General features: G+C 42.0%; 3 protein-coding genes across 3 annotated transcripts in view; all 3 read left to right on the top strand.

Moving 5' to 3' along the window:
* Positions 1 to 27064, top strand: part of LOC116363032 (zinc finger protein 239-like) — a 54780-nt gene that overhangs the window by 6317 nt on the left and 21399 nt on the right. The gene's annotated exons all lie outside the window — the stretch shown is intronic.
* On the top strand, positions 1475 to 9289 carry LOC116363030 (zinc finger protein 239-like). The gene is made up of 2 exons (XM_031816934.1): positions 1475 to 2108; positions 8309 to 9289. The coding sequence occupies exons 1-2, from the start codon at positions 1724 to 1726 to the stop codon at positions 8944 to 8946; spliced, it is 1023 nt and encodes a 340-aa protein (XP_031672794.1). The 5' UTR covers positions 1475 to 1723; the 3' UTR covers positions 8947 to 9289.
* LOC116352839 (gastrula zinc finger protein XlCGF17.1-like) lies at positions 10783 to 20331 on the top strand. Its single transcript, XM_031816936.1, has 2 exons — positions 10783 to 11051; positions 18014 to 20331. Exons 1-2 carry the CDS (start codon positions 10913 to 10915, stop codon positions 18814 to 18816), a joined length of 942 nt encoding a protein of 313 aa, XP_031672796.1. The 5' UTR covers positions 10783 to 10912; the 3' UTR covers positions 18817 to 20331.

Raw genomic sequence — 27064 nt, 5'->3', positions numbered from 1 at the left:
GTACAGATGAACGTGGTACCTTCAGGCGTTTGGAAATTGTTCCCAAGGATGAACCAGACTTGTGGAGGTCTACAATCTTTTTTCTGAGGTCTTGGCTGATTTCTTTTGATTTTCCCATGATGTCAAGCAAAGAAGCACTGAGTTTGAAGGTAGGCCTTGAAATACATCCACAGGTACACCTCCTGACTCCTGACTCCTGACTCACATTATGTCAATTAGCCTATCAGAGGCTTCTAAAATATGACATAATTTTCTGGAATTTTCCAAGCTGTTTAAAGGCACAGTCAATTTAGTGTATGTAAACTTCTGACCCACTGGAATTGTGATACAGGGAATTACAAGTGAAATAATCTGTCTGTAAAGAATTGTTGGAACAATTACGTGTCATGCACAAAGTAGATGTCCTAACTGACTTGCCAAAAACTATAGTTTGTGAGCAAGACATTTGTGGAGTGGTTGAAAAATTTGTTTTAATGACTCCAACCTAAGTGCATGTAAACTTCTGACTTCAACTGCAATTTATTTTTTATTATTTACTTATAAATGCCTCAAATGTTTAAACTGCATTACCCCATCACAAAAAAACATTCTGCTAAGGCACTTGTCACTCTCTACATCGGTCAGCTACATTGGTGAGCATAGTTAGTAGAATAATGAATGGTTTGGTAAGATTTTGGCGGTCAACTTTTAGAAGGTTAGTAAGTTAATTATGTAAACCACCTAACATTCACTGAACATTTAGTATTTGACGCAGAAGAAGAAGCCTGAAGTAGGATTACTAGATACAAACTCGGTTTACCGTTTTATCTGTGCATTTATTGTCAGAGTAGAGGACATTGTGAATTTCAGGTAAAATAACAACTCCATGTTTATATCCCAGGACAATTGAGCTAGCAACAGCAAGCTATCTAAATTGCCATGAATGTTTAATGTTTTTCGACCAGTCCCACAATTAATATAGTTGGTTCATTTTGATATTTCAAACTGCTGATCGAGTCTGGATGGACAAAATGAACATGCTCGTGACAAACGAGTCAGCATGTAAAACGTTAGCATACAAACTTTGTAGCACAGAGTAAATCAAATTTACTGTTTATATATAGTAGATCAATATGACGTTGTGTCTTGTATGTAGTTTAGAAGATATCGGAAGTTAATAAATATGTAGTGTAATGAAACAACAGGACGCAGGGCTCAAACCCTCGACCTTCTAGCCCGAGCGCGCTATCGACTGTGCCGCAAACCGCTCTCGAGAAAACAACAGTTTGCACATATAGGTAACCAGATTGTGACTGCTTCTACGTTACTAAGTCTTTAACCACACTGTGTTGTTACATTGGTGGGTAAAAACTCATGCTTCCTACCGATTAACTTTTTGTCTGAATATAAACTCGACATTTTACTCAACTGCGTTACCCACTCCAGTCAGCAGATGGCTGTCTGGGAATTTAAGGCGATGCTGTTGGTGTGACGTATAATCTAGTGGACAAAACGCTAATTTCAAAAGCAGCAACAGTTGGTCAGACACCTCCGTAGCTTGATAGACAAAATAAACGAACCAATAAAGCTCTTTAGACGCTTTAGTGTATGTTAGCCACTGTGTTTTAAACCCACTTCTGTCGTCTAGTTAGTTATCCGATTTAATGTAATATTTACGATGTTATTGGTCTGCTCATGGCAATTTAGATTGCTGCTCATTCATTAGCCTAGCTAGCTAACATCCATGACCATGAGTTCACTAAGCTACTCTCCTCCTGATAAAGAAGAGGAGGTCTGCTGGACGGAGAAAGAGGATATGTGGCTGAACGTTGTCGTAAAAGAGGAGAAAGAAGAGGAGGCTGTTACCGTGAAAGAAGAAGAGAAAGACGTTTCAGTGGAAGAAGAGAAAGGCGTTTCAGTGAAAGAAGAGGAGGGGAAAGAGGAGGATGCAGTTTTTGGAGTGAAAGAGGAGGAGGGGGAGATGACTGTCACTTCCAGAAAGGTGGAGGAAGAAGATGAGGGAACTGGATATCTGGGCCCGGTTTCCCAAACGCATCTTAAGGCATCCAATGGTAACGATGAACTTAGCCATAAAATGGTTTTGGGAAACCGGTCCCTGATTAACACTAGTAAGTACTGTCTTAAATACAGAGGCACAAACTCTGCAGTTGTTGAACTGATGTGTGGCTATGAATGAGTAAATCTACAATTGCCTCATCCATATTTGGACGTTAAAATGATTCAGACCCATTGGCTTTTCCCTCGTTATGTTATGTTACAGCCTTATTTTAAAACGGTTTAAATATATATATATATACACAATGACAAAAGAAAAACTGATTTTTTGAAAATTTGGGAAAAAAACAACAACTGAAATCACATTTAAGTATTCAGACCCTTTCTTCAGTACTTTTATGGCAGCAATTACAGCCTTCAGGCTTCTTGGGTATGACACTACAAGCTTGGCACACTTTGGGGACTGTCTCCCATTGTTCTCTGCATAGAAAAAAGTATTCAGAGTCGTTGTCCCGAAGCCACTCCTGCGTTGTCTTGGCTGTGTGCTTAGAGTCGTTGTCCTGTTGGAAGGTGAACCTTCACCCCAGTCTGAGGTTCTGAGCGCTCTGGAGCAGATTTTCATCAAGGATCTCTCTGTACTTGCTCTGTTCATCTTACCCTCAATGCTGACTAGTTCCCTCAAGCCTGACTAGTCCTCCAGTCCCTGCCACCATAGGGATGGTGCCAGACGTGATGCTCGTCATTCAGGCCAAAGAGTTTAATCTAGGTTTCAACAGACCAGAGAATCTTGTTTCTCATGGTCTGAGAGTCAGGAAACAGGATGCACCTGATCTCAATTTAGGGTCTAAATACTTATGTAAATAAGGTATTCATGTTTTTTATTTTAATAAATGTGCAAACATTTTTTTTTTATGTTATCATTATAGTGTATTGTGTGTAGATTAATGAGGAAAACATTTAATTTAATCCATTTTAGAATAAGGATGTAATGTAACAAAATGTGGAGAAAGTGAAGGGGTCTGAATACTTTCCAAGTGCACTGTATAATCTGTAATTACAACATCCATATTTTGACTTTTAAAATCTTTATTTATAACCATTGATTCTTGAAGAATATAACACATGCCTCATGAGCTTAGTTCAACTGTTGTACCCCATCAGAACCCAAAATAAACTTTTTTTTTTATCCAATGATTAAAAACAATTTAAATCAACACTGTATAGCCTCAACATGGTTAAAACTATAATGTTCATATCATGGATGGTCAGTCCTTGCATCCATAGGTCTGTCTATGAATTTGAGAGTAGTTACATTTCTCCAGCCCCATCCATCTTATTACCAAAATAATGGTGTAATTACAGCTTTGTTATTGGTTGAACTGCAGATTGGGTGATTTTTATTTTTAAAGGGACAACCTAGTTTTTCTGGGCCAAACCAAGTTAATACATAGTTGATACAATGTTTCCAGTTCCTAGCAGACAGGCCATGTGTAGCCAATGTTTCCAGTTCCTAGCAGACAGGCCATGTGTAGCCAATGTTTCCAGTTCCTAGCAGACAGGCCATGTGTAGCCAATGTTTCCAGTTCCTAGCAGACAGGCCATGTGTAGCCAATGTTTCCAGTTCCTAGCAGACAGGCCATGTGTAGCCAATGTTTCCAGTTCCTAGCAGACAGGCCATGTGTAGCCAATGTTTCCAGTTCCTAGCAGACAGGCCATGTGTAGCCAATGTTTCCAGTTCCTAGCAGACAGGCCATGTGTAGCCAATGTTTCCAGTTCCTAGCAGACAGGCCATGTGTAGCCAATGTTTCCAGTTCCTAGCAGACAGGCCATGTGTAGCCAATGTTTCCAGTTCCTAGCAGACAGGCCATGTGTAGCCAATGTTTCCAGTTCCTAGCAGACAGGCCATGTGTAGCCAATGTTTCCAGTTCCTAGCAGACATGCCATGTGTAGCCAATGTTTCCAGTTCCTAGCAGACAGGCCATGTGTAGCCAATGTTTCCAGTTCCTAGCAGACAGGCCATGTGTAGCCAATGTTTCCAGTTCCTAGCAGACAGGCCATGTGTAGCCAATGTTTCCAGTTCCTAGCAGACAGGCCATGTGTAGCCAATGTTTCCAGTTCCTAGCAGACAGGCCATGTGTAGCCAATGTTTCCAGTTCCTAGCAGACATGCCATGTGTAGCCAATGTTTCCAGTTCCTAGCAGACAGGCCATGTGTAGCCAATGTTTCCAGTTCCTAGCAGACAGGCCATGTGTAGCCAATGTTTCCAGTTCCTAGCAGACAGGCCATGTGTAGCCAATGTTTCCAGTTCCTAGCAGACAGGCCATGTGTAGCCAATGTTTCCAGTTCCTAGCAGACAGGCCATGTGTAGCCAATGTTTCCAGTTCCTAGCAGACAGGCCATGTGTAGCCAATGTTTCCAGTTCCTAGCAGACAGGCCATGTGTAGCCAATGTTTCCAGTTCCTAGCAGACAGGCCATGTGTAGCCAATGTTTCCAGTTCCTAGCAGACAGGCCATGTGTAGCCAATGTTTCCAGTTCCTAGCAGACAGGCCATGTGTAGCCAATGTTTCCAGTTCCTAGCAGACAGGCCATGTGTAGCCAATGTTTCCAGTTCCTAGCAGACAGGCCATGTGTAGCCAATGTTTCCAGTTCCTAGCAGACAGGCCATGTGTAGCCAATGTTTCCAGTTCCTAGCAGACATGCCATGTGTAGCCAATGTTTCCAGTTCCTAGCAGACAGGCCATGTGTAGCCAATGTTTCCAGTTCCTAGCAGACAGGCCATGTGTAGCCAATGTTTCCAGTTCCTAGCAGACAGGCCATGTGTAGCCAATGTTTCCAGTTCCTAGCAGACAGGCCATGTGTAGCCAATGTTTCCAGTTCCTAGCAGACAGGCCATGTGTAGCCAATGTTTCCAGTTCCTAGCAGACATGCCATGTGTAGCCAATGTTTCCAGTTCCTAGCAGACAGGCCATGTGTAGCCAATGTTTCCAGTTCCTAGCAGACAGGCCATGTGTAGCCAATGTTTCCAGTTCCTAGCAGACAGGCCATGTGTAGCCAATGTTTCCAGTTCCTAGCAGACAGGCCATGTGTAGCCAATGTTTCCAGTTCCTAGCAGACAGGCCATGTGTAGCCATCTACGGCCTCAGTTAAACCTGGCACCTAAATGTGATTTCTGTCATCCGATCACTCCAAGCTGCATTAGGTTCAGATCAACCAGGATGGGCGTTGTGTTCGGAATTTGAGTCTGGCCACCGACTATGACAGTCTGGACGCAGCCAGGCCACCATGTCAGCATAACCAATGTAAAGAGATGGGGTGAATGAGTGCCTGAGGGGAAATTAACTTTCATACAGCCAAAAGGGGTGAGAAATTACACCAATATCAGTGGACAATTTGCACTAATGTAAATAAACATGGATGATGGAACATATTCCCTTCTGTTTACGTAATGAACCGCTAAGGGGACATAAATATTTACCATCTAAACCATGTGTGACCTCTCACCTCTCTGGCTGTAGAAGTGTTCATCCTAACCAGTCCCTCAACAGCTCTCTAACTGAGCTCCACCCTCACTGGGTCTTCAGAGGAGAGGAAGGCTGAGGAGGGATGGAAGGAAATTTGGGAAAAGAACAACAACTGAAATCACATTTAAGTATTCAGACCCTTTCCTCAGTACTTTTATGGCAGCAAGTGTAGCCAATGTTTCCAGTTCCTAGCAGACAGGCCATGTGTAGCCAATGTTTCCAGTTCCTAGCAGACAGGCCATGTGTAGCCAATGTTTCCAGTTCCTAGCAGACAGGCCATGTGTAGCCAATGTTTCCAGTTCCTAGCAGACAGGCCATGTGTAGCCAATGTTTCCAGTTCCTAGCAGACAGGCCATGTGTAGCCAATGTTTCCAGTTCCTAGCAGACAGGCCATGTGTAGCCAATGTTTCCAGTTCCTAGCAGACAGGCCACGTGTAGCCAATGTTTCCAGTTCCTAGCAGACAGGCCATGTGTAGCCAATGTTTCCAGTTCCTAGCAGACAGGCCATGTGTAGCCAATGTTTCCAGTTCCTAGCAGACAGGCCATGTGTAGCCAATGTTTCCAGTTCCTAGCAGACAGGCCATGTGTAGCCAATGTTTCCAGTTCCTAGCAGACAGGCCATGTGTAGCCAATGTTTCCAGTTCCTAGCAGACAGGCCATGTGTAGCCAATGTTTCCAGTTCCTAGCAGACAGGCCATGTGTAGCCAATGTTTCCAGTTCCTAGCAGACAGGCCATGTGTAGCCAATGTTTCCAGTTCCTAGCAGACAGGCCATGTGTAGCCAATGTTTCCAGTTCCTAGCAGACAGGCCATGTGTAGCCAATGTTTCCAGTTCCTAGCAGACAGGCCATGTGTAGCCAATGTTTCCAGTTCCTAGCAGACAGGCCATGTGTAGCCAATGTTTCCAGTTCCTAGCAGACATGCCATGTGTAGCCAATGTTTCCAGTTCCTAGCAGACAGGCCATGTGTAGCCAATGTTTCCAGTTCCTAGCAGACAGGCCATGTGTAGCCAATGTTTCCAGTTCCTAGCAGACAGGCCATGTGTAGCCAATGTTTCCAGTTCCTAGCAGACAGGCCATGTGTAGCCAATGTTTCCAGATCCTAGCAGACAGGCCATGTGTAGCCAATGTTTCCAGTTCCTAGCAGACAGGCCATGTGTAGCCAATGTTTCCAGTTCCTAGCAGACAGGCCATGTGTAGCCAATGTTTCCAGTTCCTAGCAGACAGGCCATGTGTAGCCAATGTTTCCAGTTCCTAGCAGACAGGCCATGTGTAGCCAATGTTTCCAGTTCCTAGCAGACAGGCCATGTGTAGCCAATGTTTCCAGTTCCTAGCAGACAGGCCATGTGTAGCCAATGTTTCCAGTTCCTAGCAGACAGGCCATGTGTAGCCAATGTTTCCAGTTCCTAGCAGACAGGCCATGTGTAGCCAATGTTTCCAGTTCCTAGCAGACAGGCCATGTGTAGCCAATGTTTCCAGTTCCTAGCAGACAGGCCATGTGTAGCCAATGTGATTTATAGGAGATTTTCTAACTGCAGGCTGCAATGTTTTTATGTGTTGGCTTTATGTAGGTTATTTTTACATAGTTGGCAATGGCAATAAAAGTTACTTTAAAATTGGTAGAATTTTCATTTAGATATAGAATATAGATTGACCACAGACAATGATGTTAAGATACAAGGACTAAACTCAGCAAAAAAAGAAACATCCTCTCACTGTCAACTGCGTGTATTTTCATCAAACTTAACATGTGTAAATATTTGTATGAACATAACAAGATTCAACAACTGAGACATAAACTGAACAAGTTCCACAGACATGTGACTAACATAAATGCAATAATGTGTCCCTGAACAAAGGGGGGGGTCAAAATCAAAAGTGACATTCGGTATCTGGTGTGGCCACCAGCTGCATTAAGGGCTGCAGTGCATCTCCTCCTCATGGACTGCACCAGATTTGCCAGTTCTGTCCTGCAGGTGTGATGTTCGGATGTACTGATCCTGTGCAGGTGTTGTCACATGTGGTCTGCCACTGCGAGGACGGTCAGCTGTCTGTCCTGTCTCCTTGTAGCGCTGTCTTAGTCGTCTCACAGTACGGACATTGCGATTTATTGCCCTGGCCACACCTGCCTGGTGTGTTCCTTGTTCTTCATGATGCTCTCTGCGCTTTTAACAGACCTCTGAGACTATCACAGTGCAGGTGCATTTATACGGAGACTTGATTACACACAGGTGGATTGTATTTATCATCATTAGTCATTTAGGTCAACATTGGATCATTCAGAGATCCTCACTGAACTTCTGGAGAGAGTTTGCTGCACTGAAAGTAAAGGGGCTGAATAATTTTGCACGCCCAATTTTTCCGTTTTTGATTTGTTAAAAAAGTTTGAAATATCCAATAAATGTCGTTCCACTTCATGATTGTGTCCCACTTGTTGTTGATTCTTCACAAAAAATACAGTTTTATATCTTTATGTTTGAAGCCTGAAATGTGGCAAAAGGTCGCAAAGTTCAAGGGGGCCTAATACTTTCGCAAGGCACTGTACTACATCCATAACTAGTGGTTTCCTCATTACCAGGGAAGAGTTTCTGCAACCAAATTGTGTGTGCATCGGCCCTCGTGGCGAAATTTTAGCAAACACAGAGTGGGGCCTATATTGGTGATCAAAGTCGTCTGGCACACCGCTTAGGATTTCAGCAACTTTAAAAACGTATTTCTAGCCTACAATCATCCACTTTACTACTAAGGTGTAAAAAAAAATTCTGTCTGACCTTGTTTTTGTTGTTCACACAGGAGAGAGACATGACGATCGTGGATCCTCTGGGGAGCCTCAACAACATCATGAAGCTGAAGAGGCAGAGGAGAGTTTTTCTGCATCAGAACATCTCAAGAAACAGAAGCGGAAACGCACAGGGAAGAAACCTCACCGCTGCTCTGACTGTGGGAAGAGATTCACCTCTTCAGCAGACCTCAAAAGACATCAGAGAATCCATACAGGAGAGAAACCTTATAGCTGTGATCAATGTGGGAAGAGATTTACTGATCTAAGCAGCCTGAAAAGACACCAGAGAATTCACACTGGAGAGAAACCTTATAGCTGCACTGACTGTGGGAAGCGTTTTAATGTTCCAAGCAGCCTGAAAACACACCAAAGGATTCACACAGGAGAGAAACCTTATAGCTGTGATCAATGTGGGAAGAGTTTTGTTTCATCTAGCCAGCTGACTGTACACCAGAGAACACACACAGGAGAGAAATGTTATATCTGTGATCAATGTGGGAAGAGTTTTGTTTCATCTAGCCAGCTGACTGCACACCAGAGAACACACACAGGAGAGAAATTGTATAGCTGTGATCAATGTGGGAAGAGATACTCTGGTAAAAGATCTCTGATTAGACATCAGAAAATACATGAAGGAGTTGTTCCATGATATCAATAAAATGTCACAATGTAGAATGTCTTAACATGGTTCTAATGATGTCATAATGTAGAACCCTAAATGTTTGCCCCTTGATCTATTGATTTCATCATGATATGGATATTAGCCTCATCAAGGGAAAAATCCAGGTTCTGAAATGAAAGAGTACTATTTATGTGATTAACAAAAAGTGTTGCGTTACACTTATCTCATCGGTGATCCACTTGAATCAAAATGCAACACTTCAAAATGTAGCGAGCTTACCACAAGCTGTCCTCTAACCAGTGATGTACACATTAAACCCAGATTCCATGTGGTTTTAGAGCTGTTCGTTTAATCAGGATGTGTAACCTCATCTCATCATCGGTTACTACATTCCATATGCGTTATTTCATAGTTGTGATGTCTTAATTATTATTCTACAATGTAGAAAATAGTTCAAATTAAGAAAAGCCCTTGAATGAGTAGTGAGTGTGTCCAACGTTTGACTGGTACTGTATGTCTGAACTATCAAATCTAATTTTATTACGTTTATTTGTCACATGCGCCGAATACAACAGTGAAATGCTTATATTTCGATGCACTCACAACATTCAGACATTTGTGTTACTGTCGACAATAGAAAGTCCTCACAAACAGGCGTCTTCTCCCTTCGGACAACGACAACACTCTGACCTGAGTGGGCGGGTGTAGTGTCCAGATGCGCATTTCGAAGCGCTCTGATTGGTTGGGAATTGCAGGGCTATGATGGGTGAGGGATAATTTAGGTAGGCTGAGCAGCCAATCTAACGGGACTGTGAGGGGACGTTAGGGGAAATTGAAGGGACTGTGAGGGGACGTTAGGTGGAGAGGAGCAGGATGTACTTTTTACTCACTACCAAATATTGCGATGAGAGGAAGCCCAGTGAAAGATGAGTGGGAGATGATAGAGTGAAATGGATTTTGTCCAACATTCTGCACATTTTCTTATCGATGAAACGTTTGATCTCAATACAGTTTTCTGTTTCCATAACTAGAATCTGCAAAAAACAGAGTGTACTACGTTTTGCGTTAAAATGGCGTTAAAAGTAGTGCAAGGGCGAATTGAGTTATTGCACGACCACACTTTACGCAGTGGGAGAAGATATGAGATGGATTCTGGCCATATGAACTCGGTAGCACAGAGTATATCAATTTGACATTGCAGAATAGTGCATTGTGGGAAGTTTAGAAGATATCCGGAAATAAATGAATAAATATGTAATAACGCAAAAACATAACTGTTTGTCCTTATAGGTAACCATAAAGTGACGACAACTAGCTTACTAAGTATTTAACCACACTGTGTTGTTTCATTTGTGTGTAAAAAAACATCATGCTTCCTACCCTTCAACTTGTCTGAAAATAAAATAGATCCATTTTCTCTCAACTGCGTTACCCACTCCAGTCAGCATATGGCGGTCTGAGACTTTAAGGCGATGCTGCTGGTGTGACGTATAATGTGGTGGACGGAACGCTTCTTTCAACAGCAGCAACAGTTAGTCAGACACCTCGGTAGCTTGATAGACAAAATAGACGAACCAATAAAGCTCTTTAGACGGGTTCGCATAGCCACTGTGTTTTAAACACAATTCTGTCGTCTAGTTAGTTATCCCATTTAATTTCATATTTACGGTGTTGTTATTAGTCAGCTAGCGCCTGGTTAAGTTAGCATTAGCCTAGCTAGCTAACATCTCCGACCATGAGTTCACCAAGCTACTCTCCTCCTGCTGAAGAAGAGGAGGTCTGCTGTATGGAGAAAGAAGCTCTCGTGAAAGAGGAGGAGGAAGAGGAGGTTGTTACAATACAAAAACAAGTAGAGGGTGAGACTGTTACAGTGAAAGAAGAAGAGAAAGACGTTTCCGTTAAAGAAGAGGAAGACTCGTTCAGAGTGAAAGAGGAGGAGGATGTTACAGTAAAAGAAGAGGATGTTGCTGTTTTTGGAGTAAAGGAAGGAGAGATGATTGTCACACTGAAAAAGGAGGAAGAAGAGGAGGAAACTGGATATCTGGGACCGGTTTCCCAAACGCATCTTATTAAGGTGTCCGATGGTTCTAGCCGTAAAATGGTTTTGAGAAACCGTTCCTCGATTTACACTAGTAAGTACTGTCTTAAAAACAGAGGCACAAACTCTGCAGTTGTTGAACTGATGAGTGGTGTTAAAGGGGAAATATGCAATTGCTACATCCATATTTTCACTTTTAAATGATTGATGTATAGCCAGTGGTCAGTCCTTGCATCCATAGGTTCAAACATCTTGGTGTAACAGTTATAAGGTGTTGGCTTGACCCAGGTTTGAGTTCAGCTCAGTCCCTCCCCCTGAATTCACTACACTAGGAATACAAGGACTGGCCATCCATGATGTCATAATGATAGTTTAACCAGGTTTCTAGGCTATATAGTATATTCTAGAATTAATCTATGATGTCATAATGAGGCTATACAGTGTTAGTTTACAAACAATGGAGTTATACAAGCTTATGTTTTGGTTTCTGATGGGAAATACAGTTGAAACATTTGAGGCATTTATAAGTTCTATTCTTCAGTAGTCAATGGCTATTATGATGTCATAATGATATCATGTCTGACCCCATTTAGTCATCTGGTCGATTGTTTGGTCGACAGGCTGTTGGTCGACCAAGATTGTTTTTGTCCCAACAGTCTCAAATATATAGGTATGTACGTACGGTCACTATGGCGACGAGGTCTTCCCATGCACTTATTAATGAAGCCGTTGACTGATGTGGTAAACTCCTAAAGGCCACCGGATTAATCCCTGAACATATTCCGTTCTGTTCTAGTTGAACCAGTCATGTCGCTTAGCAACCGCTTCATCGGACCACTTCCTTATTGAACCCGTACTTCCTGTTTCAGTTTCGACTTATAATCAGGAGGATAGAGTTATGTTGATATTTACCAGATGGAGGCTGAGGGAGGGGCTTTGTATGTGTCTCTGTGTGTGGAGTAAAGGTCGATCTAGAGGTCCCCCCCCCCCCTCTAGTTGCACAGGTAGAAATAACATGAAATCACCTGAGTGGCCTCTGGATGAGTGTTTTCTAGAGGTCCCCCCCCCCCTCTAGTTGCACAGGTAGAAATAACATGAAATCACCTGAGTGGCCCCTGGATGAGTGATGAGTGTTTTCTAGAGGTCCCCCCACCACCTCTAGTTGCACAGGTAGAAATAACATGAAATCACCTGAGTGGCCCCTGGATTAGTGTTTTCTAGAGGTCCCCCCCCTCTAGTTGCACAGGTAGAAATAACATGAAATCACCTGAGTGGCCCCTGGATGAGTGTTTTCTAGAGGTCCCCCCCCCCCCCACCTCTAGTTGCACAGGTAGAAATAACATCAAATCACCTGAGTGGCCTCTGGATGAGTGTTTTTTAGAGGCCCCCCCCTCTAGTTGCACAGGTAGAAATAACATGAAATCACCTGAGTGGCCCCTGGATGAGTGATGAGTGTTTTTTAGAGGTCTACCCCCCCCCCCCCCCTCTAGTTGCACAGGTAGAAATAACATGAAATCACCTGAGTGGCCCCTGGATGAGTGTTTTCTTGTTTGCTTATGGCCCTATACAACGCGTTGAGTGTGGTGTTAGTGCCGGCATTAGTTTGTGGTGGTAAATAGACAGCTAAGAAAAATACAGATGTAAACTCTCTTGGTAAATAGTCTGGTCTACACATACCATGAGGTATTCAACATACAACACTTAAAAAAATATATACTTTATTTAACTAGGCAAGATGTTTACCTTGTCAGCTCGGGGATTCGATCTAGCAACCTTTCGGTTACTGGCCCAACGCTCTAACCACTAGGCTACCTACCGCCCCATCAGATCCTTTGAGTAACTTTGGTTATGATATGAACAAATTCATCTAACCCGAAAGCATATTTTTTCTGCCCTTTGGACCAGGACATGTAATGTCCATGGTCTCTTCATTGCAAAAGTTCTGATCTTAAAAACTGGGGCGGCAGAGTAGCCTAGTGGTTAGAGCGTTGGACTAGTAACCAGAAGGTTGCAAATTCAAATCCCCCATCCTGACAAGGTTGGGGCGGCAGGGTAGCCTAGTGGTTAGAGCGTTGGACTAGTAACCGGAAGGTTGCAAGTTCGAATCCCCGAGCTGACAAGGTACAAATCTGTCGTTCTGCCCCTGAACAGGCAGTTAACCCACTGTTCCTAGGCCGTCATTGAAAATAAGAATTTGTAACTGACTTGCCTAGTGAAATAAATAATATATACGCCTAGGTCTAGATATTGTTTTGACATTCTTGTGTTCTAGGTTTTTCCTAATTGTAATCTACTACCTTTCGTACTTGAAGTGAATGAAGTATTTTATTGTTGACATCTTTGTTTTTTAGTCCTCACTGCTTTATCACATGGCCACATTCTCATGTTCCAATGTGAATTCTTTAAGAGATGGGCGGGTCTAAGGCTCTAGAGGGAGTGAAAGATGATAAATGGGCGTGAACAAAGAGCAGCACTGAAGATATACAGCAATAGACAATGTAGTAATGATAATGGTTTGCCTAATGGGGGAACCTGGTGAGATACATACTGTTAATGGTTTGCCTAATGGGGGAACCTGGTGATAAATACTGTTAATGGTTTGCCTAATGGGGGAACCTGGTGAGATAAATACTGTTAATGGTTTGCTCAATGGGGGAACCTGGTGAGATACATTACTTCCTCACGTTAGAATGCCCTTTTTGTCCTGAATAGGATTCTGAATGTAATTTTTTAAAATCTACATTACTTCCTCATGTTAGAATGCCCTTTTTGTCCTGAATGGGATTAGAAGCTCTGAGTCATTACCTCCTCATGTTCTCCTCCAATCACAGTGTATGATACCATGTAGAAGCTCTGAGTCATTACTTCCTCATGTTCTCCTCCAATCACAGTGTATGATACCATGTAGAAGCTCTGAGTCATTACTTCCTCATGTTCTCCTCCAATCACAGTGTATGATACCATGTAGAAGCTCTGAGCCATTACTTCCTCATGTTTCCTCCAATCACAGTGTATGATACCATGTAGAAGCTCTGAGTCATTACTTCCTCATGTTCTCCTCCAATCACAGTGTATGATACCATGTAGAAGCTCTGAGTCATTACTTCCTCATGTTCTCCTCCAATCACTGTTTATGATACCATGTAGAAGCTCTGAGTCCTTACTTCCTCATGTTTCCTCCAATCACAGTGTATGATACCATGTAGAAGCTCTGAGTCATTACTTCCTCATGTTCTCCTCCAATCACAGTGTATGATACCATGTAGAAGCTCTGAGTCATTACTTCCTCATGTTTCCTCCAATCACAGTGTATGATACCATGTAGAAGCTCTGAGTCCTTACTTCCTCATGTTCTCCTCCAATCACAGTGTATGATACCATGTAGAAGCTCTGAGTCATTACTTCCTCGTGTTCTCCTCCAATCACAGTGTATGATACCATGTAGAAGCTCTGAGTCATTACTTCCTCGTGTTCTCCTCCAATCACAGTGTATGATACCATGTAGAAGCTCTGAGTCATTACTTCCTCATGTTCTCCTCCAATCACAGTGTATGATACCATGTAGAAGCTCTGAGCCATTACTTCCTCATGTTCTCCTCCAATCACAGTGTATGATACCATGTAGAAGCTCTGAGTCATTACTTCCTCATGTTCTCCTCCAATCACAGTGTATGATACCATGTAGAAGCTCTGAGTCATTACTTCCTCGTGTTCTCCTCCAATCACAGTGTATGACACCATGTAGAAGCTCTGAGCCATTACTTCCTCATGTTCTCCTCCAATCACAGTGTATGATACCATGTAGAAGCTCTGAGTCATTACTTCCTCATGTTCTCCTCCAATCACAGTGTATGATACCATGTAGAAGCTCTGAGTCATTACTTCCTCATGTTTCCTCCAATCACAGTGTATGATACCATGTAGAAGCTCTGAGTCATTACTTCCTCATGTTCTCCTCCAATCACAGTGTATGATACCATGTAGAAGCTCTGAGTCATTACTTCCTCATGTTCTCCTCCAATCACAGTGTATGATACCATGTAGAAGCTCTGAGTCATTACTTCCTCATGTTCTCCTCCAATCACAGTGTATGATACCATGTAGAAGCTCTGAGTCATTACTTCCTCATGTTCTCCTCCAATCACAGTGTATGACACCATGTAGAAGCTCTGAGCCATTACTTCCTCATGTTCTCCTCCAATCACAGTGTATGATACCATGTAGAAGCTCTGAGTCATTACTTCCTCATGTTCTCCTCCAATCACAGTGTATGATACCATGTAGAAGCTCTGAGTCATTACTTCCTCATGTTCTCCTCCAATCACAGTGTATGATACCATGTAGAAGCTCTGAGCCATTACTTCCTCATGTTCTCCTCCAATCACAGTGTATGATACCATGTAGAAGCTCTGAGTCATTACTTCCTCATGTTCTCCTCCAATCACAGTGTATGATACCATGTAGAAGCTCTGAGTCATTACTTCCTCATGTTCTCCTCCAATCACAGTGTATGATACCATGTAGAAGCTCTGAGTCATTACTTCCTCATGTTCTCCTCCAATCACAGTGTATGATACCATGTAGAAGCTCTGAGTCATTACTTCCTCATGTTCTCCTCCAATCACAGTGTATGACACCATGTAGAAGCTCTGAGTCATTACTTCCTCATGTTCTCCTCCAATCACAGTGTATGATACCATGTAGAAGCTCTGAGTCATTACTTCCTCATGTTCTCCTCCAATCACAGTGTATGATACCATGTAGAAGCTCTGAGTCATTACTTCCTCATGTTCTCCTCCAATCACAGTGTATGATACCATGTAGAAGCTCTGAGTCATTACTTCCTCATGTTCTCCTCCAATCACAGTGTATGACACCATGTAGAAGCTCTGAGTCATTACTTCCTCATGTTCTCCTCCAATCACAGTGTATGATACCATGTAGAAGCTCTGAGTCATTACTTCCTCATGTTTCCTCCAATCACAGTGTATGACACCATGTAGAAGCTCTGAGTCATTACTTCCTCATGTTCTCCTCCAATCACAGTGTATGATACCATGTAGAAGCTCTGAGTCATTACTTCCTCATGTTCTCCTCCAATCACAGTGTATGATACCATGTAGAAGCTCTGAGTCATTACTTCCTCATGTTCTCCTCCAATCACAGTGTATGACACCATGTAGAAGCTCTGAGTCATTACTTCCTCATGTTCTCCTCCAATCACAGTGTATGATACCATGTAGAAGCTCTGAGTCATTACTTCCTCATGTTCTCCTCCAATCACAGTGTATGATACCATGTAGAAGCTCTGAGCCATTACTTCCTCATGTTCTCCTCCAATCACAGTGTATGATACCATGTAGAAGCTCTGAGTCATTACTTCCTCATGTTCTCCTCCAATCACAGTGTATGATACCATGTAGAAGCTCTGAGTCATTACTTCCTCATGTTTCCTCCAATCACAGTGTATGATACCATGTAGAAGCTCTGAGTCATTACTTCCTCATGTTCTCCTCCAATCACAGTGTATGATACCATGTAGAAGCTCTGAGTCATTACTTCCTCATGTTCTCCTCCAATCACAGTGTATGATACCATGTAGAAGCTCTGAGTCATTACTTCCTCATGTTCTCCTCCAATCACAGTGTATGATACCATGTAGAAGCTCTGAGTCATTACTTCCTCATGTTCTCCTCCAATCACAGTGTATGACACCATGTAGAAGCTCTGAGCCATTACTTCCTCATGTTCTCCTCCAATCACAGTGTATGATACCATGTAGAAGCTCTGAGTCATTACTTCCTCATGTTCTCCTCCAATCACAGTGTATGATACCATGTAGAAGCTCTGAGTCATTACTTCCTCATGTTCTCCTCCAATCACAGTGTATGATACCATGTAGAAGCTCTGAGCCATTACTTCCTCATGTTCTCCTCCAATCACAGTGTATGATACCATGTAGAAGCTCTGAGTCATTACTTCCTCATGTTCTCCTCCAATCACAGTGTATGATACCATGTAGAAGCTCTGAGTCATTACTTCCTCATGTTCTCCTCCAATCACAGTGTATGATACCATGTAGAAGCTCTGAGTCATTACTTCCTCATGTTCTCCTCCAATCACAGTGTATGATACCATGTAGAAGCTCTGAGTCATTACTTCCTCATGTTCTCCTCCAATCACAGTGTATGACACCATGTAGAAGCTCTGAGTCATTACTTCCTCATGTTCTCCTCCAATCACAGTGTATGATACCATGTAGAAGCTCTGAGTCATTACTTCCTCATGTTCTCCTCCAATCACAGTGTATGATACCATGTAGAAGCTCTGAGTCATTACTTCCTCATGTTCTCCTCCAATCACAGTGTATGATACCATGTAGAAGCTCTGAGTCATTACTTCCTCATGTTCTCCTCCAATCACAGTGTATGACACCATGTAGAAGCTCTGAGTCATTACTTCCTCATGTTCTCCTCCAATCACAGTGTATGATACCATGTAGAAGCTCTGAGTCATTACTTCCTCGTGTTCTCCTCCAATCACAGTGTATGACACCATGTAGAAGCTCTGAGTCATTACTTCCTCATGTTCTCCTCCAATCACAGTGTATGATACCATGTAGAAGCTCTGAGTCATTACTTCCTCATGTTCTCCTCCAATCACAGTGTATGATACCATGTAGAAGCTCAGTCTGTACTTTTATCCAATGTAAAAAATAAACACCATTTAAAATGTTGCTTCATAAGACTGAATAGAGACGGCGGGTCACATATTTGGTTGTGAAAGTTGCAAAATACCTATTTTGGATGCAGAAGTTGTTAGCTTGAATGCTAACGCTCATTGACAGACTGGTAGCAAAGCCAATGAGCATTTTACTGGTTGAAGTTGAAGTGTTTTTTTAAAAGTATAAAGCAGTTGATTTGCAACAATGACACAAACATTGTTATTATATATATATATATATTATATACCTTAACATTACCTTAGCTCAAATAAACAGTGGATTTCTGCTGTTGTGGGCCTTTAATCATCTGTCTGATTTTGTTGCTCACACAGGAGAGAGACAGAACTACCATGGATCCTCTGGGGAGCCCCAACTACATCACAAAGCTGACGAGGCAGAGAAGAGTCTCTCCACTTCAGAACATCTCAAATTCCAGCAGAGACCCACAGGAATGAAACCTCACCACTGCTCTGTCTGTGGGAAGAGTTACTCAAGATCAGATTCACTAAAAGCACACCAGAGAATTCACACTGGAGAGAAACCTTATAGCTGTTCTCAATGTGGGAAGAGTTTTACTACATCTAGCCGTCTGACTATACACCAGAGAATACACACAGGAGATAAATCTTTCCACTGCGCAGACTGTGGGAAGAGTTTTCTGATATCAGGACATTTAAAATCACACCAGAGAATACACACAGGAGAGAAACCGTATAGCTGTGATCAATGTGGGAAGAGGTTTAGTCACTTAAGCAGCCTGATAGTTCACCGGAGAACACACACAGGAGAGAAACCTTATAGCTGTGATCAATGTGGGAAGAGTTTTACTCAGTCTAGTCAGCTGACTAGGCACCAGAGAACACACACAGGAGAGAAATATTTTAGCTGTGATCAATGTGGGAAGACTTTTACTGAGCCTGGTAACTTGACTAAGCATCAGAGAACACACACAGGAGAGAAACCATATAGCTGTGATCAATGTGGGAAGAGTTTTACTGAGTCTGGTAACTTGACTAAGCACCAGAGAAGACACTCAGGAGAGAAGTCACATAGTTGTGATCAATGTGACAAGAGATACTATGATAATCGATCTCTGATTAAACATCAGAAAATACATGAAGGAGTTGTTTCATGATATCAATGAAATGATGTCACAATGTAGAATGTTTTAACATGGTTGGATTATCTTAATGATGTCACAATGTAGAACCCTAAACGTTTATCTCCTGTTCTATTGATTTCAGCATGATATGAATATTAGCCTCATAAGGGGGAAAATCCAGCCTCTGAAATGAAAGAGTACTATTTATTTGATTAACAAAAAAAGGAGTTGTTACCACATTGGCATCGCACTATTTGAGTTTTTTTTTTTATCCTCTTATGTTTTGTTGTGTAGTAAATATTTCCGTTTTTATTTCCATTGTTTTTATTCGTCCATGTCTGAAATGTGCTGTATAAATAAATCTTGATATACATTTTCAAATTGCAAAACAAATTAACCCAATGACCGACTTCAACGAATCCAATGGATTTTTGTTGAAAAGGAAAAATGTTGAAATCAACAATATGTCAAAGGCTTCAACTCCTGAAAACTGAAACAAACAGATCAATCCCACTTTTCCAGCCTGCTGAAGGCGTGGTAAACACCACCCCCGGCTCTACCAGGGGCTTGAGGTGGTCTCCCACAGCTCTGCTTATATCACGTTCTGTGGTCTTGCAGTTCCATTTCTTGACTGCCCCTGCAACACAGAAACACATTTAGTCATATTATATAAAACTCTCAAAGTAATGGATATGGAGCATCTACGGCCTCAGTTAAACCTGGCACCTAAATGTGATTTCTGTCATCCGATCACTCCAAGCTGCATTAGGTTCAGATCAACCAGGATGGGCGTTGTGTTCAGAATTTGAGTCTGGCCACCGACTATGACAGTCTGGACGCAGTCAGGCCACCATGTCAGCATAACCAATGTAAAGAGATGGGGTGAATGAGTGCCTGAGGGGAAATTAACTTTCATACAGCCAAAAGGGGTGGGAAATTACACCAATATCAGTGGTCAATTTGCACTAATGTAAATAAACATGGATGATGGAACATATTCCCTTTTGCTGATGTGATGAACCACTAAGGGGACATAAATATTTACCATCTAAACCATGTGTGACCTCTCACCTCTCTGGCTGTAGAAGTGTTCATCCTAACCAGTCCCTCAACAGCTCTCTAACTGAGCTCCACCCTCACTGGGTCTTCAGAGGAGAGGAAGGCTGAGGAGGGTTGGAAGGATGAATGGATCAATCAGTCAACAAGTCAGTAATATAAAGAGGGTGTTGATCATCTTAAATGTCTGTCTCCCACCCATGGAGAGACCTTTATACTGTATCCAGGGTTGGGTAGGTTACTTTCTAAATGTAATCTGTTAGTTACTAGTTACCTGTCTAAAAGTGTCATCAGTAATCTGTTAGTTACTAGTTACCTGTCTAAAAGTGTCATCAGTAACGTAACTGCTGGATTCCCCAAACTCACAAATGTAATCTGATTACTTTGAATTACTTTCTCCTTAAGAGGTTTGTACCACCAACAAATCTGATTTGCTAACCCTAATGCCTAAACCTAACCTTAACCATACTGCTAACCATAATGCCCAAACCTTACCTTAACTAACCCTAACTTTAACAACACTGCTAACCCTAATGCCTAAACCTAACCTTAACCATACTGCTAAACCTAATGCCTAAACCTAACCTTACATTGTTGTGTTTTCATGAATTGAATGCAAGAGTGTGCAAAGCTGTCATCAAGGGAAAATTAGGCTATTTGAAAAGTCTAAAATATAAAATATATATATTTTTGATTTGTTTAACACTTTTTTGGTTACTACATGATTCCATATGTGTTATTTCATAGTTTTGATGTTTTCATTATTATTCTACAATGTAGAAAACAGTTCAAATTCAGAAAAACCCTTGAATGAGTAGGTGTCCAAACTTTTGACTGGTACTGTATTAGTAATCTATATACAGGGGGTACCAGTATAGAGTCAGTGTGGAGGCTATATACAGGGGGTACCAGTATAGAGTCAGTGTGGAGGCTGTATACAGGGGGTTCCAGTACAGAGTCAATGTGGAGGCTATATACAGGGGGTACCGGTACAGAGTCAATGTGGAGACTATATACAGGGGGTACCGGTACAGAGTCAATGTGGAGACTATATACAGGGGGGTACTGGTACAGAGTCAATGTGGAGGCTATATACAGGGGGTACTGGTACAGAGTCAATGTGGAGGCTATATACAGGGGGTACTGGTACAGAGTCAATGTGGAGGCTATATACAGGAGGTACCGGTACAGAGTCAATGTGGAGGCTATATACAGGGGGTACTGGTACAGAGTCAATGTGGAGGCTATATACAGGAGGTACCGGTACAGAGTCAATGTGGAGGCTATATACAGGGGGTACCAGTACAGAGTCAATGTGGAGACTATACAGGGGGTACCAGTACAGAGTAAATGTGGAGGCTATATACAGGTATACCAGTACAGAGTTAAAGTGCAAGGGCACTGGTTAGTTGAGGTAATATGTACATGTAGGTAGAGTTATTAAAAAGTGACTATGCATAGATGACAACAACAGAGAGTAGCAGGGGTGTAAAAGAGGGGGGGGGGGGGGGGGGGGTCAATGCAAATAGTCTGGGTAGCCATTTGATTAGGTGTTCATGAGTCTTATGGCTTTGGGGTAGAACCTGTTTAGAAGCCTCTTGGACCAAGACTTGGTGCTCCGATACCACTTGCTAGGTTACCTTAGTGTTCTTGGGCACAGGCACTATGGTGGTCAGCTGAATTCTAGTGTAGTAACCCTTATGGACCTCACTATCTGTCACATTGAATTCTAGTGTAGTAACCCTTATGGACCTCACATTGAATTCTAGTGAAGTAACCCTTATGGACCTCACATTGAATTCTAGTGTAGTAACCCTTATGGACCTCACTATCTGGCACATTGAATTCTAGTGTAGTAACCCTTATGGACCTCACATTGAATTCTAGTGTAGTAACACTTATGGACCTCACTATCTGGCACATTGAATTCTAGTGTAGTAACCCTTATGGACCTCACTATCTGCCACATTGAATTCTAGTGTAGTTAACCCTTATGGACCTCACTATCTGGCACATTGAATTCTAGTGAAGTGACCCTTATGGACCTCACTATCTGTCACATTGAATTCTAGTGTAGTAACCCTTATGGACCTCACTATCTGGCACATTGAATTCTAGTGTAGTAACCCTTACGGATCTCACTATCTGCTACATTGAATTCTAGTGAAGTGACCCTTATGGACCTCACTATCTGGCACATTGAATTCTAGTGAAGGAACCCTTATGGACCTCACTATCTGGCACATTGAATTCTAGTGTAGTAACCCTTATGGACCTCACTATCTGGCACATTGAATTCTAGTGTAGTAACCCTTATGGACCTCACATTGAATTCTAGTGAAGTAACCCTTATGGACCTCACATTGAATTCTAGTGTAGTAACCCTTATGGACCTCACTATCTGGCACATTGAATTCTAGTGTAGTAACCCTTATGGACCTCACATTGAATTCTAGTGTAGTAACACTTATGGACCTCACTATCTGGCACATTGAATTCTAGTGTAGTAACCCTTATGGACCTCACTATCTGCCACATTGAATTCTAGTGTAGTTAACCCTTATGGACCTCACTATCTGGCACATTGAATTCTAGTGAAGTGACCCTTATGGACCTCACTATCTGTCACATTGAATTCTAGTGTAGTAACCCTTATGGACCTCACTATCTGGCACATTGAATTCTAGTGTAGTAACCCTTACGGATCTCACTATCTGCTACATTGAATTCTAGTGAAGTGACCCTTATGGACCTCACTATCTGGCACATTGAATTCTAGTGAAGGAACCCTTATGGACCTCACTATCTGGCACATTGAATTCTAGTGTAGTAACCCTTATGGACCTCACTATCTGGCACATTGAATTCTAGTGTAGTAACCCTTATGGACCTTGCATTGAATTCTAGTGTAGTAACCCTTATGGACCTCACTATCTGGCACATTGAATTCTAGTGTAGTAACCCTTATGGACCTCACATTGAATTCTAGTGTAGTAACACTTATGGACCTCACTATCTGGCACATTGAATTCTAGTGTAGTAACCCTTATGGACCTCACTATCTGCCACATTGAATTCTAGTGTAGTTAACCCTTATGGACCTCACTATCTGGCACATTGAATTCTAGTGAAGTGACCCTTATGGACCTCACTATCTGCTACATTGAATTCTAGTGAAGTGACCCTTATGGACCTCACTATCTGGCACATTGAATTCTAGTGATGGAACCCTTATGGACCTCACTATCTGGCACATTGAATTCTAGTGTAGTAACCCTTATGGACCTCACTATCTGGCACATTGAATTCTAGTGTAGTAACCCTTATGGACCTCACTATCTGCCACATTGAATTCTAGTGTAGTAACCCTTATGGACCTCACATTGAATTCTAGTGTCGTAACCCTTATGGACCTCACTATCTGGCACATTGAATTCTAGTGTAGTAACCCTTATGGACCTCACTATCTGGCACATTGAATTCTAGTGTAGTAACCCTTATGGACCTCACTATCTGCCACATTGAATTCTAGTGTCGTAACCCTTATGGACCTCACTATCTGGCACATTGAATTCTAGTGTAGTAACCCTTATGGACCTCACTATCTGGCACATTGAATTCTAGTGTAGTTAACCCTTATGGACCTCACTATCTGCCACATTGAATTCTAGTGTAGTAACCCGTATGAACCTCACTATCTGCCACATTGAATTCTAGTGTAGTAACCCTTATGGACCTCACATTGAATTCTAGTGTCGTAACCCTTATGGACCTCACTATCTGGCACATTGAATTCTAGTGTAGTAACCCTTATGGACCTCACTATCTGGCACATTGAATTCTAGTGTAGTAACCCTTATGGACCTCACTATCTGCCACATTGAATTCTAGTGTCGTAACCCTTATGGACCTCACTATCTGGCACATTGAATTCTAGTGTAGTAACCCGTATGGACCTCACTATCTGGCACATTGAATTCTAGTGTAGTAACCCTTATGGACCTCACTATCTGGCACATTGAATTCTAGTGTAGTAACCCTTTTGAACCTCACTATCTGTCACATTGAATTCTAGTGTAGTAACCCTTATGGACCTCACAATCTGTCACATTGAATTCTAGTGAAGTAACCCTTATGGACCTCACATTGAATTCTAGTGTAGTAACCCTTATGGACCTCACTATCTGCCACATTGAATTATAGTGTAGTAACCCTTATGGACCTCACATTGAATTCTAGTGTCGTAACCCTTATGGACCTCACTATCTGTCACATTGAATTCTAGTGTAGTAACCCTTATGGACCTCACTATCTGGCACATTGCATTCTAGTGTAGTAACCCTTATGGACCTCACTATCTGGCACATTGAATTCTAGTGTAGTAACCCTTATGGACCTCACTATCTGCCACATTGAATTCTAGTGTCGTAACCCTTATGGACCTCACTATCTGGCACATTGAATTCTAGTGTAGTAACCCTTATGGACCTCACTATCTGCCACATTGAATTCTAGTGTAGTAACCCTTATGGACCTCACTATCTGGCACATTGAATTCTAGTGTAGTTAACCCTTATGGACCTCACTATCTGCCACATTGAATTCTAGTGTAGTAACCCGTATGAACCTCACTATCTGCCACATTGAATTCTAGTGTAGTAACCCTTATGGACCTCACATTGAATTCTAGTGTCGTAACCCTTATGGACCTCACTATCTGGCACATTGAATTCTAGTGTAGTAACCCTTATGGACCTCACTATCTGGCACATTGAATTCTAGTGTAGTAACCCTTATGGACCTCACTATCTGCCACATTGAATTCTAGTGTCGTAACCCTTATGGACCTCACTATCTGGCACATTGAATTCTAGTGTAGTAACCCGTATGGACCTCACTATCTGGCACATTGAATTCTAGTGTAGTAACCCTTATGGACCTCACTATCTGGCACATTGAATTCTAGTGTAGTAACCCTTTTGAACCTCACTATCTGTCACATTGAATTCTAGTGTAGTAACCCTTATGGACCTCACAATCTGTCACATTGAATTCTAGTGAAGTAACCCTTATGGACCTCACATTGAATTCTAGTGTAGTAACCCTTATGGACCTCACTATCTGCCACATTGAATTATAGTGTAGTAACCCTTATGGACCTCACATTGAATTCTAGTGTCGTAACCCTTATGGACCTCACTATCTGGCACATTGAATTCTAGTGTAGTAACCCTTATGGACCTCACTATCTGGCACATTGAATTCTAGTGTAGTAACCCTTATGGACCTCACTATCTGGCACATTGAATTCTAGTGTAGTAACCCTTATGGACCTCACTATCTGCCACATTGAATTCTAGTGTCGTAACCCTTATGGACCTCACTATCTGGCACATTGAATTCTAGTGTAGTAACCCTTATGGACCTCACTATCTGCCACATTGAATTCTAGTGTAGTAACCCTTATGGACCTCACATTGAATTCTAGTGTAGTAACCCTTATGGACCTCACATTGAATTCTAGGGTAGTAACCCTTATGGCCCTCACTATCTGGCACATTGGATTCTAGTGAAGTAACCCTTATGGACCTCACTATCTGGCACATTGAATTCTAGTGTAGTAACCCTTATGGACCTCACTATCTGTCACATTGAATTCTAGTGTCGTAACCCTTATGGACCTCACTATCTGGCACATTGAATTCTAGTGTAGTAACCCTTTTGGACCTCACTATCTGTCACATTGAATTCTAGTGTAGTACCCCTTATGGACCTCACAATCTGTCACATTGAATTCTAGTGAAGTAACCCTTATGGACCTCACATTGACTTCTAGTGTAGTAACCCTTATGGACCTCACTATCTGTCACATTGAATTCTAGTGAAGTAACCCTTATGGACCTCACATTGAATTCTAGTGTAGTAACCCTTATGGACCTCACATTGAATTCTAGTGAAGTAACCCTTATGGACCTCACATTGACTTCTAGTGTAGTAACCCTTATGGACCTCACTATCTGGTACATTGAATTATAGTGTAGTAACCCTTATGGACCTCACATTGAATTCTAGTGAAGTAACCCTTATGGACCTCACATTGAATTCTAGTGTAGTAACCCTTATGGACCTCACATTGAATTCTAGTGAAGTAACCCTTATGGACCTCACATTGACTTCTAGTGTAGTAACCCTTATGGACCTCACTATCTGGTACATTGAATTCTAGTGTAGTAACCCTTATGGACCTCACATTGAATTCTAGTGTAGTAACCCTTATGGACCTCACATTGAATTCTAGTGTAGTAACCCTTATGGACCTCACATTGAATTCTAGTGTAGTAACCCTTATGGACCTCACTATCTGGCACATTGAATTCTAGTGTAGTAACCCTTATGGACCTCACTATCTGGCACATTGAATTCTAGTGTAGTAACCCTTATGGACCTCACATTGAATTCTAGTGTAGTAACCCTTATGGACCTCACTATCTGGCACATTGCATTCTAGTGAAGTAACCCTTATGGACCTCACTATCTGGCACATTGAATTCTAGTGTAGTAACCCTTATGGACCTCACTATCTGGCACATTGAATTCTAGTGTCGTAACCCTTATGGACCTCACTATCTGCCACATTGAATTCTAGTGTAGTAACCCTTATGGACCTCACATTGAATTCTAGTGTCGTAACCCTTATGGACCTCACTATCTGGCACATTGAATTCTAGTGTAGTAACCCTTATGGACCTCACTATCTGGCACATTGAATTCTAGTGTAGTAACCCTTATGGACCTCACTATCTGCCACATTGAATTCTAGTGTCGTAACCCTTATGGACCTCACTATCTGGCACATTGAATTCTAGTGTAGTAACCCGTATGGACCTCACTATCTGGCACATTGAATTCTAGTGTAGTAACCCTTATGGACCTCACTATCTGTCACATTGAATTCTAGTGTAGTAACCCTTATGGACCTCACTATCTGGCACATTGAATTCTAGTGTAGTAACCCTTTTGAACCTCACTATCTGTCACATTGAATTCTAGTGTAGTAACCCTTATGGACCTCACAATCTGTCACATTGAATTCTGGTGAAGTAACCCTTGTGGACCTCACATTGAATTCTAGTGTAGTAACCCTTATGGACCTCACTATCTGCCACATTGAATTATAGTGTAGTAACCCTTATGGACCTCACATTGAATTCTAGTGTCGTAACCC

Source organism: Oncorhynchus kisutch, unplaced genomic scaffold, assembly GCF_002021735.2.
Source record: "Oncorhynchus kisutch isolate 150728-3 unplaced genomic scaffold, Okis_V2 scaffold902, whole genome shotgun sequence".
NCBI classification, from domain to species: Eukaryota; Metazoa; Chordata; class Actinopteri; order Salmoniformes; family Salmonidae; genus Oncorhynchus; species Oncorhynchus kisutch.
The sequence above is the reverse complement of the archived record's forward strand: the minus strand, read 5'-3'. Positions and strand labels throughout refer to the sequence as shown.